Below are 18428 nucleotides of genomic sequence, written 5' to 3' on the forward strand. Positions count from 1 at the left end.
TTCACCTAAAGTGCCTAGCCATGTAAGGTAACTTAAGGTCTTGCAGTTGAATCCCATTTTATCAACCTTCGGGGTACTTCCTAATTAGTACGGCCAGACTTTGGCGTGTAGCTCTCTTTGTTTCTCATCTTCAGCCAAATCGATAAACTCCTGCTTGAAATACTCGTTCCATTTCCTGGCGTCTTCATATCGCTCTGGAGAAACCATTCCACCCAGAGAGATAAACCCGTCGTCGTGTAGCTGGTGAAGAATCATTGAGACCCCTTCGATCAGCTCCATCTCGTTTTGGTGCTGCTCCAGTTCCTTCTCTGTGAATCCAATTGGACATTCAGTTTTACCATCGCTTATATCGTTCCAACGAGCGACAGCTGCGATCATTGCATTGCGGAGGGAGAAGAGGTCCTCCCGGTCCCAGCAACAAGGCACCAGTGAAATGGGCTCCGTTCTGATATCATGGAACGGTGCACCAAGTACTTTCCAGCGAAAAGGGTCCGTACTCTTCAGCGCTTCAAAATAGAATTCCAGGAGTCGCTTCTCGATTACTTGGCGCTCAGCTTGTGGGTTCCGCGAAAGTTCAAGCATCTGCGGAAATGGTCTCTGTAAGAAAATGGGCGACGCGGAAGCGTGCTGCCAGTCGATGATGGACGTGATATGGTTCGTTTGTGGATCAATAAAGACGTTGTCAAGGTGCAAGTCGGGGTGTGAGATTGTAATGGTTTGCTCACTGCTCGCTGAGGGTGGGACCAGGAAAGGAGCAAGCTTAGTATATCGCTGGAGCAACGATATGTAATCACCTGGGGTTTCGGGCTCCTCGGGTGACCGTTGAAAGTTCATTCTTGGTTGCGCGTTCTCCTCGGCCCATTGAATCTCATTCTTCCCAACAGCTACAGCATAATCCGCAATGCTATTCCCTAGTACTGTTAGAACCAAAGATAAGTGACAAGGTATGAAACAACCCACATGGTCCCCTATCGAGTTCCATCAATGCCCTTTTACCCTGCCAATACTTTGGGTGAGTCAGAGGGCCGATCGCAAATTTGGGCAAACCAGGATTGTTGTCCGGAACCGAAGCAAAAGATGGCGTAGCGTGTCGCGATTCGAGGTCTGACTGATAGTATATGCATCCGTGCTTGGGGAAGGTGATTGATGCGAGCTTTTTCTCTATGTCGACGATTTGTTTGACAATGTCCAACCGAGATGGTAAGGGCAATGTATCCCAGAGTGATCCCAATGGCTGCCCTGTTGCCTTTTCCTCGAGGATATACTCAGCCCCTACTGCGTTTGAGTCTTCCGCGGACCAAGCATAAATACGGGGAATTGGAATCTCCAAGTAGTCACGGAGCTTTGCGCGTGTCAGCCGTGCAGAAGATCGTGAGTTAAGATACCTACAAATTGACGAGTAGCTACCTCCGAGGCAGTTGTGTAAAAAGCCGGTCCTGCATTTGGGTTTGGCAGTCTAGCAACTATCTCTTGGCCAGTACTCATGGTCAGGACTAGCGCCTTATTGTATTGCCCTTCCATGCATTTGAGAACCTTGATACCTAAAAACAATAAGCCGTGGAAGAATTTCAATATGGTAAGCACTCACATTGGGCATCCTTAAGACCGGTCACGTTGACGGCAGCGTCCAAAAGGGCTGGCAACTTGAATTTACGATAACGTACTGCGAGCTTCTCAGCTTCCCGGCTCCTAAGGACTCCTTATTAGCAGGTAGGTAGAGTGGTAGGTAGCGTCATAATGAACCACGCACAGCCATCGGTATCGTTGGTATTTATAGAGATCAGCTTCTTCAATGGGTACGTCGTCTAACATAGTCAGTGACAAAGCCAGTATTGCGCTGTTGTGGATCGAAATACCTTGTCCTTGTCCTAGACTTCTCCATATTGGCGGGGTCATATGAGGCCGTATAGCTTGGCTTTTCTCTAGATAAGAGAAGGTGCTGAACCTTCTTCGAAACATACGGAAATTTGGGAGGAGAGAGCAGACCAGATTGCCTGCAAAGGAAGGATGATCGTTGTCATATAGGTTTGTATGACGGTTGCTGGGTCAACCTACATGGCATCTAGAATTGCTCTGCTACAGTTTTTCGGCTCCGGCTGGGCGATGATTTCGGAGTATACCTACCTACTGACGTCCCACTTATTGTTTCTTTGTAGACTGAAATTCAACAAACACAATTTACTTACTTTATGCCTAGGAATTATCTTCGCAGAATGAAATTGTCGAAAGCTAGTGGTGAATGAAAGCGACCTAGAGCCGCATAAAAAGCGCAAAGTACTCTGTAGATAGATGATCGTCCGGCTTCATGGCTTGATAATCTCCAAATCTTCTTCAGTAATCTCCATGTTTTCGAGATCTGCTTCGAACATCTCGAGCGAAGCGGGCTTTCCATCTGTGTAATGTTCTGCGCGTGCCTCGAGGGCATCGAGCTTGCCATCTTCGAAATCCCCATGCAGCTTGACGATAGGTGGAATGTCACCATTCTTGAAATCCTCATCGCGCCCCTCGACGAACTGGTATCCTTCGTCGTTATAAGTATGGACTCCGATTGGGCTCATACGCTTCCCAATCTTGCCTTTGGAGCTGCCAGCTGCATGATAGTATGCGAGGCTCCCTCCAACCTTAGCCATGTACCAGACCCAGTCGTTGAGGTTTATTTTCTTGCCAAAGAGGGAAACCTCGGGCTTTTTGCAAATACTGTCGTCTGGGGGATCTCGATGTAGCGCCTGGCAAATGGGGCCCAGGTTGCCTGTAAATGTGATTTTGAACCAGTCGCCGAGGTTAATATCGCTACCATGAAAGCCTTTCGTAATAGCAGCTCCTTGCACTGTCATTCATGTTGTGTTAGAGAGAAACTTTTCTTGGTACAAGCCATTATTATGTAACGTACATTTTTGTTCATGCCGAGTGGCAGGGAGCAAATCGGCGTTTGAGCCCCCTTGGGACATACTCTCCCAGGGAAACTCTTCTGCACTATTGGTCTCTGTCCTTTCTCCAGGCTGGGGATTGATTTGCCCGGTATGGCGCTTGGGCACATGGTCCTTTTGGAAGGGTTTCGCTGCTGCTCCAGACTTTCGGTAATGGGCTTTGTTGAGACCAGTTGTAGGGTTTCTTTGCCTGCAGGTTTGATCTATTAGTAAATGAAACTTGGTAAGCTGGGTAATAAGTATAGGTAGTATTTACCAGGTTCTTTCTCCATTCTTCAAGCAAAGCATTACATAGCAATCCTCTTCCGCGATGTCTTCCCATCCGGCAACGTCAAATGTTGCATCTTTGGGATTGCTTTTCGATGTGCCCTTGCCATTGTTGCCAGCACGCGCAAGCAGGTCTGCTTCACCCCCAGCTCCATTGATTGGGACCGCAAAGACGGGCGAGCAGCTAAGAAAAAGCAGAAAGAGTTGACTAACAAGAATGTTGAACAACATGTCGAATGGTTGTACGGCTTTCGGTAGTAAACTTTGAATAGAAAAAGGATGGTGTGCATTTGATATTGCTGCCAGATCTCGAGCGCTTTTTATATAAATGCCATTTTCTGCCAAGTTGCTGTTCTAGATAGATTCGATCAGCACTCAACATTGTGGTCTATTTTCATCTCTGGGGCTGTGCCATTCGCAGGCGTAAAATCTAGTTGGTAGGAATGTTGAGACGAATCATAGTATCTGATCCACTGGGGCCGTAGCAGCTGTAACTTAGTCCTATGAAGTGAATTAGGCATGTGTTTGTTGGTATTCTATCTACCTTGGACGGTAAACGAGAAGCAGGACCCCTTCCGAGGCCAGCAGGGAGGGGATGTTTGGGGCGAGAAGCCTTGGGGCAAGGATCTTTCTTACTCTTTGGCCCCATCTGTGCTGTCTAAGCCTTGATTGTTAGGGGTGGATCAAGAAGCACAAAGGTAGAGGAAATCTTAGAGGTGTGGAAGCTTGTGAGGTAGGTAGCTTTGAGGCAGAGCCTGTGAGTTTCTTATGTGCAAACTCACTTTAGGTGAAAGAGGACCTAAGATTCTGGAACAAATATAAGCAACTACCTATTAGAGAAGAACATTTGACGTTTACGGGCATTTCAGAATGTAGACGGCTGATTTACGTGTAGGACCCTTTTTTTCGTGTAAAAGAGTACCTGGCCTACAGACTGTTGCATCACATGCAAAATATTAACCAACGTATAGTGCAGGACTCGAAGGAGCTTTGATTGGGTCACGACGACGCAGGGGTAGAGTTTGTCTCAGCGTTATACAAGCATAGGTAGCATTCGGGGTATGGCGGGGGTCGATCTAGTTGATGAGCGCCCCCATTGATCAATCGCAAGGTATACTGAGTGGCTGAGAACCTCGTCATGGCTCCGTCCCAACATCGGGCTCTGTGATTACCCAATAGTGCGTCTCACGAAGACTTAGTAGGCTGTATTATGGGTGCTAAGCGCCAAGGCATTACGCTCAGCTCAGGGATCTCCGAGACCAACTACCCTGACTCGGCCCCCGATGAGGTAACTTTCCTTGTAATATGTTATAATGTTGGTTGGCGCGCGTTGCGGCAAGACCTGTCGACGCATATGACCATGATGTAGATGAGCCCTACCTTGTTATCAAACTCCTTCGTAGGCGCCTTGTGCCCACTGAACTAGTCATTGAAGTCACGGAATACCTCGCCAAGGGATCCATCGCCCTAAGACCCAGTCGCTGATCGGGGCCGGCTACAAGGTGCATGTTTTGCGGTCAACTAATCAATTATGGAGACGGGCCAACCATACTAGAAGGGCTTGGGCTCTGATTATGCCTGTGCCAGCATATCCTTGAGGCCTCAAGCTCATTCCAGGGGCTCTAGATTATAAAAGGTGGAATAGATCGTACATCTTGCTTCATCCTCAACATTCTCAATTCATCTCCAAATTCAGTTTCCAAAAACGCTCCAAATTCATCAAAATACTTTCTCAAACATGTATTTCAACCGCAAGTCCATTTTACTGATTTTGGCCGTGCCCTTGGGTATCGTGGCCTCTCCCATTCAGGAGCAGAGCGCGGCCAATGGCTGGGTTGAGCACTACCGTGAGACCGGTAGAGGTGGCGGTTCTCTCATTTACTTCGGTCCCCCAACCGGCAGTCAGACCGAACAATCTGAGACAGTCAATCTCCAGCAACGCAGCTGCGGGAACGCGAACAAAACGCCCGTCTGTGATAGTTCGCATGCGGCTCGGAATGGCAACTGTGTCGCTCTCGTGTCTGAGCTTTATGACAACTCCGATGCGACAGTCGGTGAATCGCCGCGCCAGATATGCTACCAAGGTGACTCTGACAAGAACGCGTTCTGCTGCGTCTCATGGCATTCTAAAATCACTGGCCTCCGGAAAAGCGACCTAGCCCCCTATGCTAGTACCAGTGAGTCAACAGCTTTTTAGTTTCTTGAGGTTTGCTTAAACCATACTAATGAAGAAATAGTATTGAATCAATGCACCCAGAATGCGGTCTCGGGCAAGACTAGTCAGGTCTGGATTCATAATAAGTGTACCGATGTATGCCTATCAAACCGCGGGACTCATTGTTGAAAGGTCGGATCGAGAGAAGTCCCGTACACATGTGGATTTTATTCTGTCGAATTCTCCGCGGATATATTGCCATTCTGACTTGGAAATGTCCTTATCTGTTATACTGTCGCTTTGTTTGGCTTCGTGATGAAATGTTGCAATTGATTTATATGTCTTGAAATACAAACTGTTCATCAGAGTCATGAGTTCATGCCCGAGATCCGGCAATTAGGTAGTCACGCAGCGCCTTAAAAATTATGCAGTAGGGTAGTACTAATCAGATTTTCAACATTACCTATTGATTTGATCGCTTAGGAAGAACAACCGGGCCACATCATACTAGATTGATATTAGGAGAGCGAGAATGGCAAGAACAACAAAAAGGTAATAGAATTATTCAGAAGCTAAGCTCTAAGGCCAATCAGGAAGAGATAGGTAATCTCTACTCCTCCTTGTCACTGCTTTCTTCCTCTGTGTGCTTCCACGCTTTCAGCACATCGAAGACGCCAGTCTCATCCGTGAATTTCTCCGGTCGTCCAAAATAGATGGGAAAGAAAATATCCGGTTCGGTGAACAAAAGCGAGGCGTGGAAGAGTTGAGCTGCATTATGATGAATTCTGAAGTCGTACCAGGTGTTGCCCTTTGGCGGGAGAGGCCCATATCCGTCAAATTCCATAGGAGGCTCGTCCGGGGCATCGTCACCAAAGTAGAAGCTCATAAGAAGAGTCCCATCCCGAGCACTTCGCTCATCTGCAATAGCGATAATACTCGGTTCGATAAAGTTGAATTTGATCGGCTGGAGCCACTTGTCGAGTGCCCAGTTCTGGCATTCCTCTTTGGAGGCGTTGATGAAATCCGACTCGAAAGATTCACCGTCTTGTAGCCTCATTCTGAATCCCTCTCCCGTTCTGGGGCAGTCCTTCGATTCAACAAGATAGTATAGAAAGGGGGGGTCTTCTGGGTCTGTACTGAATTCGCCCAAGGCCTTGGGCACGAACTGGTAATCCCAGTCAGCCTCGACGCTGCCACTATGGCGTGACGTCCTTGATGGATTACAAATATGACTTACAGGCTTAGCCTCTTCTGCGATACAGAAAAACAAGGTGCGAGTCATGGTAATGCTTTCTGGCGTGACGGGAAAAATTGGAGACGGCAAGGGCAAGATTCTGTAACGTCTTTATATGCTCGCAACTGCAAAGGTACAATGACGTCATCCCTTGTCTGAGGATAACCCATTTATCATTCCATTCCAGGACAAGAAGCGTTGGCGCCAGTTGCCAGACAGCCATTAGGCGCCTTCCGCCCCCATTTTCTCATTAATTGATTGAATTTACGCAAGGCTGAATCTCGGCCCCGCTTGTATCAATATCAGAAACCCCAAGGTCACTCCCCGGAGATATGACACTGCGTCATTAATGCAGGGGCCATTGCCCTGCTTTATGCCGCTTACTTCCATACACTTGATTAGATCTCATCTTTTGTTGTCCTTAGGCAGCCTGATCATGGTTTGGCCCCAATCCAAAGTACTGGCCCCCACCGACGCCACCCGACTGGGGCCGGACCGCAGCTCCACATGGAGGAATAGCCCTAACTCCAACTTGCCTGAGCTACGTCTATACAGTTTAGGTTATGGTGCTATCTGCATTGAAAGAAAGACTTTCATCAATTCCTATCCTATCTACCTATAGCAAGTGACATTTACCAAACTGAAAATCACAGTACACATTCAATCTTTGCCCCAGCCAGCAATCTCCTGTTTAATCCTTCACCGGGCACAACGCAAACTCGCCCGCCGGCGCCCCGTCATGAGTCATAACACCGCAGTACGAGCCATCCCGCGTAGGATTGGTGTCGGGATTGCTCGAGTGGATGAAAAACACGACCCGGTCGGCGCCAGGGTCGCCACCCCCGTAGATGCTATCCCCGTGCAGGAGGGGGAACTCGTACAGCGTCTTGCCCTTGCATTCCTTGGCGAAGTCTAGCTTGCGGTTGTTGCCGAAGGTGTGAGGGTAGCCGCCTGTAAGAGAAACGAGGTCAGTGGTGTGGGATGGCATAATGAGGTGAAACTACAAACCGGGCTGGGGCTCGTTCGTTGGGGTGTTGTTGATTCCTCGCTGGATGGCCTTTTCGACTTGGGCGCGGCTGTAGCGGTAGCCTGGGCACTCGATGAACTGGTCACTTGGGGGGAGATTGTCGACGGTTCGCTTGCTCAGAGCATCGGCGGGGGCGGGGGCAGCAGAAGAGGTCTGCACGAGGGCAAGGGCCAAGGTCAGGAGGGTGAAAGGTGAGAGCTGCATTGTGATGGAACTTGGAATTTGGAGATAAGAGATGACTGTGGCTGTCTGTTGAGATGGTGGTTGGAGATGGAGATAGAGAGAGCAATGGCAGCTGGAAGAGGGCAATTTATACCTCTGTGAGGCTTCTCTGGAGGACAGTCCAGCGATTGTACAGAACTTGATAAGCAGCATCATCCTTGACTTCAAAGCTGCTAAGGTGGACGATGTAACTCGAATTGACATCATGATGGACTGGTCCGCCTGTACAGGCCTCTTTCGAAGGGTTATCTCACGTATGAATGCCTTGGCCTACATGGCGCAGCATTGTGTCCTTCTCGATTGAGGAAAGATGTGCCTGGCTGACATCTACTGAGACCATAGTAACATGATCATTGACCAGACAAATGTGTTTCGACTGTTGGATTTCAGCCTTGCAGCTCAACTCGGTCAATCATGAACTCTTGCGAGCACTTATTCCTCCCTGTAAGGCCCCCAGTAGAGGCTCGGTTCGAGTACCTTGCCTAGATAGTCAGGTAGTTATTAGTTGTCCTATCACAGCCAGTACTTTTTTGCTTTCAATGAGTATAAGCGTACCACTCAACGGGGCTATGACCATATCATGGTAATCCATGTTGGATGATGCAATAAAAGATTGAGAACAGGTATGAGGAATGATTTCCAACATGTTAAGCGAAAGAAAGACTTTGATTCGACGAGCAAATATATCTTGGCTGCAGGGACTCCAACCCTGCGGCTGCGGCTGTGCTTATTCCCGGTGGCACATTATGCAGGTGAGATGACGCATAATCGGACAACCACCTAACTCGAGGTTTGAGTCATGTTATTCACCTATTTAGACGCTAAGATAAAGACATCAAGAGTTAAAACCACCAGAAACTCATACCAAACAAAACATCTAACTTCTTCACCATTCCACCTTCCACCTTCCACCTCAAAATGACCACTATTCTCGACATCCCAGGCACCAACCCCCCAAATCCCTTCACCACCCCCATCCAAGCCCTTCTACTCTCTACCAACCCATCCTCAACTCCAGACGAGACAGCCGCCCACCTTGTCACCGCAGTCACCACCTCTCCAGACCCCGCCCACGCCCTCTGGCAACTCTGGGACGCCTTCTTCACCGCCGTCGCCACCTCAACAACACACACCCCCCACCTCGCCCTCCTCGACGCCCTCCGCACACAACCACCAACACAGCCAACCAACGTCCGCGCCGGATCCGACGCCCAGCGCAGCCTCCGCAGCTACACCAGCCCCGACGGAAAGCTGAACTGGGGGACGCTACCCCGCTTCAGCGCGCAGTGGCGCGACGTCCACGATATCCTCGAGGCCTGGCGCGACTGGGACGGCGTGCGTGATTCTACCTCCACTGCAACCGGCCGCGGCGCGGAGTCCTTTCTCCACTTCTGCGCCTTCTCCGCCGCGCTGCTGAAAGCGACTAACAGGAAAGGCGGGGTGCATCCTGTATGGGTATTTTATGCGTGTCGTGACGTGCTGGAGTGTGAGCGACCCCAGGCCCATCAACCAAAAGCGCATATAATCCCGCCGGAGGAGGTATGGGCGCTGGATGTCCGGGTGGCGGCGACTTGGGTGCGGGATGGGGGGGTGGCGCTGTGGGAGGCGGACCACGAGGAGCTTCGGCGGCATTGGGCTGCGGCGTTGGATGAGAAGACGGAGTTGTGGCCGAGGGAGGACGGGCTGACGAGGGAGCGGTGGCAGTTGTGGGAGAGAAGGCTGCGGGAGTTGAGTGCAGAGGGGGAGGTTCTGGATGGGGAAACGAGGGCTGTGGTTGCAGAGGCTGCTGAGGTGGTTAGTGGTCTTTTGAAAGAAGACTGATGGATCTATCTCGACCGCAGCTTGAGTTTGCTTGAATGGGAGCTGTGGGATGCTACTTTCTTTTCTGTATTATGTGCAAGTAATATCACGAACCAGTATGATGTATCTAAGACTACTCTAGCTTACACTTTAAATTCTTCATATATAAAGAATATCTTTTAAGAACTTTTATGCTCAACCACAAGGTCAAATTAATTCTTTCACCTTTCGTCCAATTATCATGTGACGCTCAACTTGAAACCTGTCATGAATTGCTGAATTCCACGGCCAGACTGCCTCTATCCTCTTGTCTTCATGGCAAAATTCATGGTCCTGTCTGAGGGGCGGCGCAAAAGGCCAACAGTGTCATGTACTCTGTGTCGGAGACGCAAAATCCGATGTAATCGAGAGAGACCCTGCAGCAATTGTCTGCGGTCCAGAAGCGGCGCTTGCGTCTACGAGAATCAGGGTCCTCGGCCTCACTCTCCTGGCTACTCCCCACAGCACCACGCTGGCCAAGGTCTCACGGTCGAGAGCGAAGAGTCGATGCAAATAGGCAGTGCATCCGGTGATAGTCTGTCAACTCCTCCAGGCCACTTACTGAGCTCAGTGGCGGCCGATATCTCGAATGTATCGAGGCCCCCGAGCGAGCATCCTAGTCAAGATGCCGAGATGACACAGTTGAAACTAAGGATTCAACAACTTGAGAATCAGCTGGCCCAAGCAAATGCCAGGCCGAACCAGCCGTCCCATGATTTAGATCCCGACTCGGATATCGAGACAATGAGCTCACGTCTGAGCGGAACGCTTCATATCCATCGTAAGAGAGGCGCATTGGGCCAGCCGGAGCCCATCCCTTACAATGTGAGCCTCAAGACACGCTTGTTCGGCCAAAGTCATTGGGCCGTCAGCGGTGTCTGTCTGGTGGGTGCACACACACGGTTCCATTTTACTTGCATCACTGTCTTCATGGACATAATCAGAAACTAAACTGCAATAGGTTCGCGACATCTTCAGTATACTTGAACCCTCCTTCGTGACGAATCGTCGCCGGCCTGGATAGGCATCAAGAAGTGCAAAGACTTGGCTCGGAGCATCAAAGCGGCACGAGCGCCTGCATGGCCTTCATGGCCTTCACCCCCGACGTCCACACTGCCTCCTAAAGAGATAGCGGATGCACTCGTCGATAATTACCTCCGAACAACTGAGGCTATCTATCGAATCCTACACATCCCCGCCTTTCGCAGAAAGTATGAGGCGCTCTGGATATTGAATGAAAGGCCCGACATGGCCTTCTTGATGCAGGTTAAGCTTGTGCTTGCCCTCGGCGCTGTAACCTACGATGACCGGTTCTCGTTGCGGGCCTCGGCCATTCAATGGGTCTACGAGGCTCAGCTTTGGATCTCGGGTCCAAAGTACAAGTCAAGGCTGAACATTCAATCTCTCCAGGCCAACCTGCTGCTTTTGTTCGCGCAGGAACAAGTCGGATTCAGTGGGGATTTACCTTGGGTATCGGCCGGCGCTCTGCTGCGGAAAGCGATCTACATGGGCCTGCACAGGGATCCCGGCCGCCTACCCCAGATGACGACTTTTGTAATAGAAATGCGTCGACGACTCTGGAACACAATTCTCGAGGTCAATCTGCAGTCTAGTTTAACCTCTGGTAGTCCTTCCTTACTATCTCTCAACGACTTCGACACGGCCGCTCCTACCAACTTTGACGATGAGCAGCTCGAGGCTCAGGATCCAGTTCGGAGACCGGAAGGAGACTTCACCAAAGTCTCCATGGCGGTGGCACTCCGCAGGACCTTCCCCTATCGCCTTGCCGTGGTTAAATTCTTGAACGATTTGGCCTCTCCCGGCACATATGAGGAGACACTCCGGCTCGATGCAGACCTGTGAGAGGCGTATCGCGTGCTGGCACAGACCCTGCGAGCATGCACCAGCTCCGGCGAAGGGCCCTCTCAATTCGAAATTCAGGCCGTGGATCTCCTCATGCACCGCTATTTTTCTGCTCTGCACATTCCATTCTTCGGCCAGGCACGGCACGGGGCCGCCTACGTCTTCTCACAAAAGCCGGTGGTCGAGTCGTCGCTTAAACTGTGGCGAGCTGCGTGTCCGTCCCCATCGCCGACGACCGTTGCTCGCACCAGCGACGCGGCTCTGTTGTACAGTAACGATCTGCCGCGACTCGTCACCTGCAGCTCGGGTTTTTACCCGAGCGTGGCCATACATGCTGGCTCTCTCATTGGGATAGAGCTGTGCACCCAGTTACAGGAGGACGACGGTCTCTGTCCTGCTCCGTTGCGGCCAGACCTTCTTTCGGTGTTGGAGGATGCAAAGGGATGGTGCTTGAGGGCCCTCAAGGCCGGTGAGACCAATGCCAAAGGCTACTTGCTCATGAGCATCGTTTCGGCCCGGGTCGAAGGACTGATGCGCGGCCTTGGAGAGAGGGAGGCCACCACGCAACTGGTCAAAGCCGTCGAGAATGCTGGAGAGAAATGCTTGCCGATCTTAGAAGAGATGGCAGCCTCGATCCAAGAGCTGAGGGGAGGACCCGTGGACGACATAGCAGTCGAGATGACGAAGGACTGGAACTTTCTAGTGAGTGTGTTTCCATGTTCGCAAGTACTCGTCCGGCGGCTGACCGGCATACTAGATTCCTGATGTGCCTTTCAACTCGAGTGACACCGAGCCAATGAGCTGGATCTTACCACTCCACCTAGACCATTACAGATTTGGCAGTTTACCTATGGGGTTTCTCACATGCGACGACCAGTCTCTCAAGATCTGAAATTCTACTCGACGAGAGATCTCTGTAAATTAAAGCGCCTGGCCGGTTTGACTTGACACTGCTCTCCGAGTGTCTGAGCAGCATTGTTGCGGCGTGATTGCAGTCGGAATTCGATTCTCTGCTTGGAGCATTGGGTACTTGCTAAGTCTTTGGGAATGGTAAAGGGCAGCATCCGTTATATATCATAATCGGCCTCCGCATTAGAAACTATAACCAAATTATGTGTGGATATGTTGCTATCCTCATTGCCTTTAAAGCAATGAACTACTACATCAACTTATTTTCTTATAATGAACCTCTATCATCGGATAGCTCACTAGTGGTAGTAACTCTTTATATATATAGCTGTCAGAGGCATTCCGCGCCGTCAACACTCAACGTCGATAATAGACCCCTTCTCACTCCATTTACGACCACAGCGCAATTATATTTAAAATGAACAATTTGAGAAGCAAAAAGACAGAAAAAGAAAACATATAATAGCATGTATATGTTAGTGGTTACCTCTCCTAGCATCTATTCCATTACTGCTTTGCTGCTTAAGTTCCAGCACCTTTAGGTGAAGATTTAGGTGCCTAAATATTCTATACTTAAGCTAATAAGAAGTTATATTTTTATAAATAAGTAAAATAGCTTCTATAAGAGAAATAAGTAATCTAAAATCTTATAATATATCTATCTTACTCCTATTCCTTCTTCAATACTTGCTTAAGATTAATTAGATAATATACTATAAAAAGTAGTAGCAAAATTTACATACTTAATTAATCTTAATAAAATTAATAATAAAGAGATTAAAAGAGCTATTCTTCTAAGAATATCTAAGAAATATAACTAAAGTCTAATATACTTTAATAAGTAAGTTATTTAAGCCTACTAAGAGGTGCTTATTACTTATCTCTTAGTTTCCTAAAGCTATACCCTAAGGCCTACTTTCCCCCTAATATTAGAATATATAAAGGGTTTTTAGAATTTTATATAAGGAATACTATAGGTTATATTAAGGAAAAGTCTATAGTAGAGACTATTAAAACTTTTTATTAGAGCTTTAAGATAGCTCTAGCTTATATAAGGGACTTCTTTATCCTACTAAGTATATCTACTACTATAAAGGAGGTATATATTTATATATTCTATCTAGCTCTATACTAATAAATCTTAAAGTATATTATATCAGACTTAAAGACTAAAGTTAGTCTTCTAGATATTAAGATACCTAGAGATAGACTATCTCTAAATAATTTAACTATTCTCTAAATATAGCTCTAGTATTAGGACTTTAAGGAATACTAGAATAAGTATTCTAATTAAAATTAAGTATAGCTTTCTATATTAATACTACTCTATTATTTTTCTTCTACTTAAACTAGAGAGGTGCATGAGTTAACAGTATATTAATCTATTTTCTAGTAGAAGGATAACTATAATAATAAGGATATTAATCTCTAGGCTAGTGCTATAGTAGTATACTATAAGATTTATATTTAGTAGACTATATTTAGTAGAAGCCTTATAAAGCTAATTATATATAGTATTTTATTCTTACTATTAAGTTTATTAATAATATTCTAATATTAGTGCTGACTTATGCTTAGGAGTTTATAAAAGAGTATTAAAGAATAAAAAAATAGGAATCTCTAGTCTATACTTTCTATAAGATATATAAGGATAAAGTCCTACTTTTTTTTAATCTATTTTTATTTATACTTCTATTATTTTTAGCTAACTAAGCTTTTTACTATTATAAATTATCTACTAAGATCCTTAATAAACTAGACTCTATTAAGCTTAGTAACTTAGATATATAAAATAACTATATTATCTCTARRATCTATTTCTAAGAAGATCTCTTTAATACTYCTATTTTTAGGCTATAGAATAAGTTAGATATTAAAATCTCTAYTAGTAAGRTAAGAGRTACTAATATATTTAGAAAARAGTTTACTAYTCTTAGRTATTARAGTAGATATAARTAGAATATTACTRCCTATATATATTAATAGTAGGTACTTATAGAAGCTAGTAAAAAGATATATAGATCTTAAATTCCTATCTAAGTACTTATATATTATAGATAAGAAATATTCCTAGATAGCTTAAATAAAGTATGCCTTATATATAGAAGTATAGACTTTTAGCTAATTATATATATACCCTATATATAAAGTAGATAGATCTACTACCTATTTAAATATTACTTCCTAGTATAAGCATATTCAGAACTAGCATAGTATAGATATATACTATAATCTAAACTTATAGTAATCTCTACTAGCTAAAGCAGAATTTAAATTTTAGGAATAAGAAGATATTATTATTCTTAATATAGAATTTAAGTTTCTTAGCACCTAACTTATAATAGCCTATAGTCTAGAAACTAAGCATAAGATTTAGTTATTATAATATTAAGTCTAGAGCTAAAAGGATAAGCTATATCTTAAGAAACTTAAATAATAATATATTTAATAGGGTACTTAACCTAGAAGTATTTATAAATAAACCTTCTTCTACTATTACTAATAAGCTATATTTAAGCAGGACCTCCTTACTTAGATTTTATTAACTAAGTTAACTATATAAAGCTTAGTAGGGTAGGAGGCTATAAAGGTATTAAAAGTAATCTATAACTAGTATTATTTAGTTATCTATTAATCAGGGCTATAGCTAGTTAATAGCTAATATATTTATAGTAAACTAATAAATAGGTAAGTATTTCCTCTCTATATATACTATATATACTAATATATTAGATTTTATACCTATTACTAATAGCTTTATCTCTATTATTACTACCATATAATGCTTTATTAAATGAGTGTTAATAATTTTATAGAGTTCTACTATAAGTATAACTTATAGTTTAATAGCTAGAATAAATAGTATTAGTACTGTTAGGATTATCTTAGTAAACCTAGTGAACTACTTCACTATAATCTAATTATATTCTAAAATTATCTAGTTAAACCTGGCTACTACCCTTTCTATCTAGGCAACACAAGCCTAGGACCTATTTAATAGATATAGTAATATCTAGATATAAGTAAGTAGTATAACTATATTTATTCTTACCTTAGCCACTAGGACCTATTTAGTAAGTTCTATTACTAGTACCCTACATGCACATAGGGATATAGATCTATAGTAGAACTAGTATATTATCTTAAAGATATATACTGCTATAAGCCTCCTTATAGAAAGAAGAGATTATTAGAACTATAAGTATAGTATAGTAATTAATATTTTTAGTATTTATATATTATATTTCTTATTAATAACTATCTAAGATAAACTTAGGTTACTTTTTATTATATCCTTCTAGCTAAAGAGCTTATACTAGTAGTCCTTATAATAACTAAATAATAGTAAATAGTAATCTTTATATTTATAGGAAATATAAAAGTCCCCTATATATAGCTAGCTACCCTTCTATAAAGCCTTTTAAGACTTAATAACTCTAGATATAATCTCTAGAATTATTTACTGCTATCTCTGTGCAGGAGAAGGGAGGAAGCTTAGGAAATATAATTTAGGATAAGGATATAGGTTTAAAATTAACTATACTTTATTAACTATTCTTAAAGGTATATTATCTACTCTACTAAGTTTAGGTATATTATTAGACTAAACTATAATTATAAGCTAAAAAAAAAAAAAAAAAAAAAATAATATATTTTTTAATTTATATATTACCCCTTCCTACCTTATATCCTAGATATAGACTACTAGTATTTCTATCCTATAGTATATTAAAAGTTATCTTCTTATGTAACTCTCCTAGAAGTACTATATTAAAGTTAGTTTTATACTATCCTAAGAAGTTTAGCTTATCTATATTAGGTAGGATACCTAAAGCCTATAGTAATATAATAAGGAGACTATAGAGTAGCCTTACTATCTAGTCTAGTTCTCTAATTAGGTGCTAGTAATTTACTATTTAGCTTTAACTATACCTTGCTAAAGGTTGATTAATAGTCTATATCTAGGGATAGTAGTAATTTATTAAGTAGTAATTTTAGCTTATTTACTATATTTTACCCCTTTAGATCTCCTGCTAATATAGAGGAAGATTCTAAGGCTCTAACTATAGGAAGACCTCTCTTTTAGAGATCTACTAGTAAAATAAGTAGATAGCTTAGCCTTTTACTAGTTAGTAATTCCCTATAGTCTATATCTTAAGAGGTTACTATATAATATATTAAGAGATTAACTTAAAAGCTTATTAATTCTTTTATAATCTATTATAAGCCTAAGTAAGTCTCCTAGATCTAGACTCTATTATACTAGAGGACCTAAATATATATCTCTAGGTATAAATTAACTTTATCTAGATATAGAGATAAGGTTAGGTCTAGCTTATAACTTATATTTACCTTCTATATTATAAGACTAATACCTTTAATTAGCCTTAAGTTATAGTCTATCTTATTATTAATAGCCTACTAGGTATAAGACTTAAGTTTAATACTTATATTATAGTTAATATAAGTAGGAAGATTTATAGACTAAATTATATATACTATTTTCTTTCTATTATATTAGTAACTAATAATAAGAGAATATCTAGACTTCTTATCCCTAGACTAACCTAGGATTAGACCTATAATAAAAGAGATTCTATATTCTTTTTTAGCTCTATAGTATATATTATCTAAAGTTATTATACTCTACTAATCTAAAATATCTCTATTAAGGTATTTATTATAATCTAATACTTCTAAGTTAGACTAGCTTAAATTATTATTAGCCTAACTACTATCTTATATCCCTGAGCTATTACTCTCTATTTTCTCTAGGGCTTTATAATATTCTATAAACTACTCTAACTTAATATTCTAATCTTCTAGCTATTTAAAGTCTTAAATAGTACTTTATAAGATCTTCTATATCTCTAGAAATCTCTCCTCCCTAGACTCTATATTAACTATGATAGCCTCTTAAAGTTAGTTACTAAGAGATATAAAGAGCTTAATATTAATTAGGCCCTTATTTTATCTATATTTTATCTAGTTATTTTTAGTTTAGATTTACATATTCAGCCCCTTAAGCTATTTAATTATATAATTAGGCTACTTATCTAGGAGACTCTAAAGCAGGGATATAATTAAAGATATTATAGTTTTATACTCTTTACTATAGAATATTATTTCTACTATTTTACCTAGATCTCTCTTATACTTAGGTTAGATTATACTAGAAGCATTAATAAYAGAATAAATAAAGATAGAAAGCTTAGTTTATARTAGAAGGATAAGTAGTAATATTTAAATYCTAGAGTTTATTTAATATATTAAATARYACTAATATATATTTTAAACTTCTATTATTAGTTATATTATATATTAATAAAAGCTTCTTTTATTACCCTAGTCTCCTAATTACTCTCTAAATTAATAGAGAATAGTTAATATACACTATACTCTAACTATAAAATAGCTCTAAGAGCTAAATAATCTATATCTAAATATCTATATACTACTAACTCTAACTATTAGTAGGAACCTGTGTAAAACTATCTACTTAAAAAGTAGGTATAATTTAATTTTAAAGACTAAGTATAATAGTAGAGATTTACTAGTAGTTATATATCTATAGCTAAGCTTAAAAAAAAAAGTTACCCTTCTAGTTCCTCTTAGTATATTCTAGCTAGTAATTCTCTTCTACAGGGAGGTTACTCCTTAGATTACCCTTATTAAGTTAATATAGATATAGTTAATCTTACTTATATCTTTAATTAAGCTTTACTATTACTCTAGCCCCTAGACTATAATAAATATATTTTAGGAGAGTAAGGCAGCTATTCCTAAGGTTAGTTCTAATATAATATTATTAGTAGCTAAGAAAGAGAAATAATATTATTAATTAAGTTTATTATATTATTACTAAAAGGTAAGCCCACCTACAGACTAATTATAGTATAATTAAAAGGGCTAATCTAGTAGTCTATAGATAGGCTTTAGAAATAGTAATAATATTTAGAGATAGTTATTAATAATATAATTAAG

The 18428-nt window shown here is 42.3% G+C and overlaps 7 protein-coding genes across 7 annotated transcripts; 3 read left to right on the forward strand and 4 right to left on the reverse strand.

Moving 5' to 3' along the window:
* Window positions 1-84: 84 nt before the first annotated feature.
* Aspvir_006261 (uncharacterized protein) lies at window positions 85-1812 on the reverse strand (the record flags this gene model as incomplete). The annotated part of the gene is made up of 5 exons (XM_043269463.1): window positions 85-911; window positions 961-1342; window positions 1390-1541; window positions 1589-1689; window positions 1751-1812. 5 exons carry the CDS (start codon window positions 1810-1812, stop codon window positions 85-87), a joined length of 1524 nt encoding a protein of 507 aa, XP_043125398.1.
* A 491-nt stretch (window positions 1813-2303) lies between these two features.
* Aspvir_006262 (uncharacterized protein) lies at window positions 2304-3425 on the reverse strand (the record flags this gene model as incomplete). Its single annotated transcript, XM_043269464.1, has 3 exons — window positions 2304-2827; window positions 2891-3117; window positions 3184-3425. 3 exons carry the CDS (start codon window positions 3423-3425, stop codon window positions 2304-2306), a joined length of 993 nt encoding a protein of 330 aa, XP_043125399.1.
* A 1507-nt stretch (window positions 3426-4932) lies between these two features.
* On the forward strand, window positions 4933-5391 carry Aspvir_006263 (uncharacterized protein; the record flags this gene model as incomplete). The annotated part of the gene is made up of 1 exon (XM_043269465.1): window positions 4933-5391. One exon carries the CDS (start codon window positions 4933-4935, stop codon window positions 5389-5391), a length of 459 nt encoding a protein of 152 aa, XP_043125400.1.
* A 568-nt stretch (window positions 5392-5959) lies between these two features.
* Window positions 5960-6631, reverse strand: Aspvir_006264 (uncharacterized protein; the record flags this gene model as incomplete). The annotated part of the gene is made up of 2 exons (XM_043269466.1): window positions 5960-6514; window positions 6587-6631. 2 exons carry the CDS (start codon window positions 6629-6631, stop codon window positions 5960-5962), a joined length of 600 nt encoding a protein of 199 aa, XP_043125401.1.
* A 643-nt stretch (window positions 6632-7274) lies between these two features.
* Window positions 7275-7814, reverse strand: Aspvir_006265 (uncharacterized protein; the record flags this gene model as incomplete). The annotated part of the gene is made up of 2 exons (XM_043269467.1): window positions 7275-7534; window positions 7592-7814. 2 exons carry the CDS (start codon window positions 7812-7814, stop codon window positions 7275-7277), a joined length of 483 nt encoding a protein of 160 aa, XP_043125402.1.
* Window positions 7815-8750: 936 nt separating this feature from the next.
* Window positions 8751-9653, forward strand: Aspvir_006266 (DUF3632 domain-containing protein; the record flags this gene model as incomplete). Its single annotated transcript, XM_043269468.1, has 1 exon — window positions 8751-9653. The coding sequence occupies one exon, from the start codon at window positions 8751-8753 to the stop codon at window positions 9651-9653; it is 903 nt and encodes a 300-aa protein (XP_043125403.1).
* A 294-nt stretch (window positions 9654-9947) lies between these two features.
* Aspvir_006267 (uncharacterized protein) lies at window positions 9948-12426 on the forward strand (the record flags this gene model as incomplete). Its single annotated transcript, XM_043269469.1, has 5 exons — window positions 9948-10556; window positions 10633-10648; window positions 10696-11530; window positions 11579-12236; window positions 12292-12426. 5 exons carry the CDS (start codon window positions 9948-9950, stop codon window positions 12424-12426), a joined length of 2253 nt encoding a protein of 750 aa, XP_043125404.1.
* Between the last annotated feature and the right edge of the window lie 6002 nt (window positions 12427-18428).

This window comes from Aspergillus viridinutans (assembly GCF_018404265.1).
Source record: "Aspergillus viridinutans IFM 47045 DNA, scaffold_4, whole genome shotgun sequence".
In the NCBI taxonomy this organism is placed as follows: Eukaryota; Fungi; Ascomycota; class Eurotiomycetes; order Eurotiales; family Aspergillaceae; genus Aspergillus; species Aspergillus viridinutans.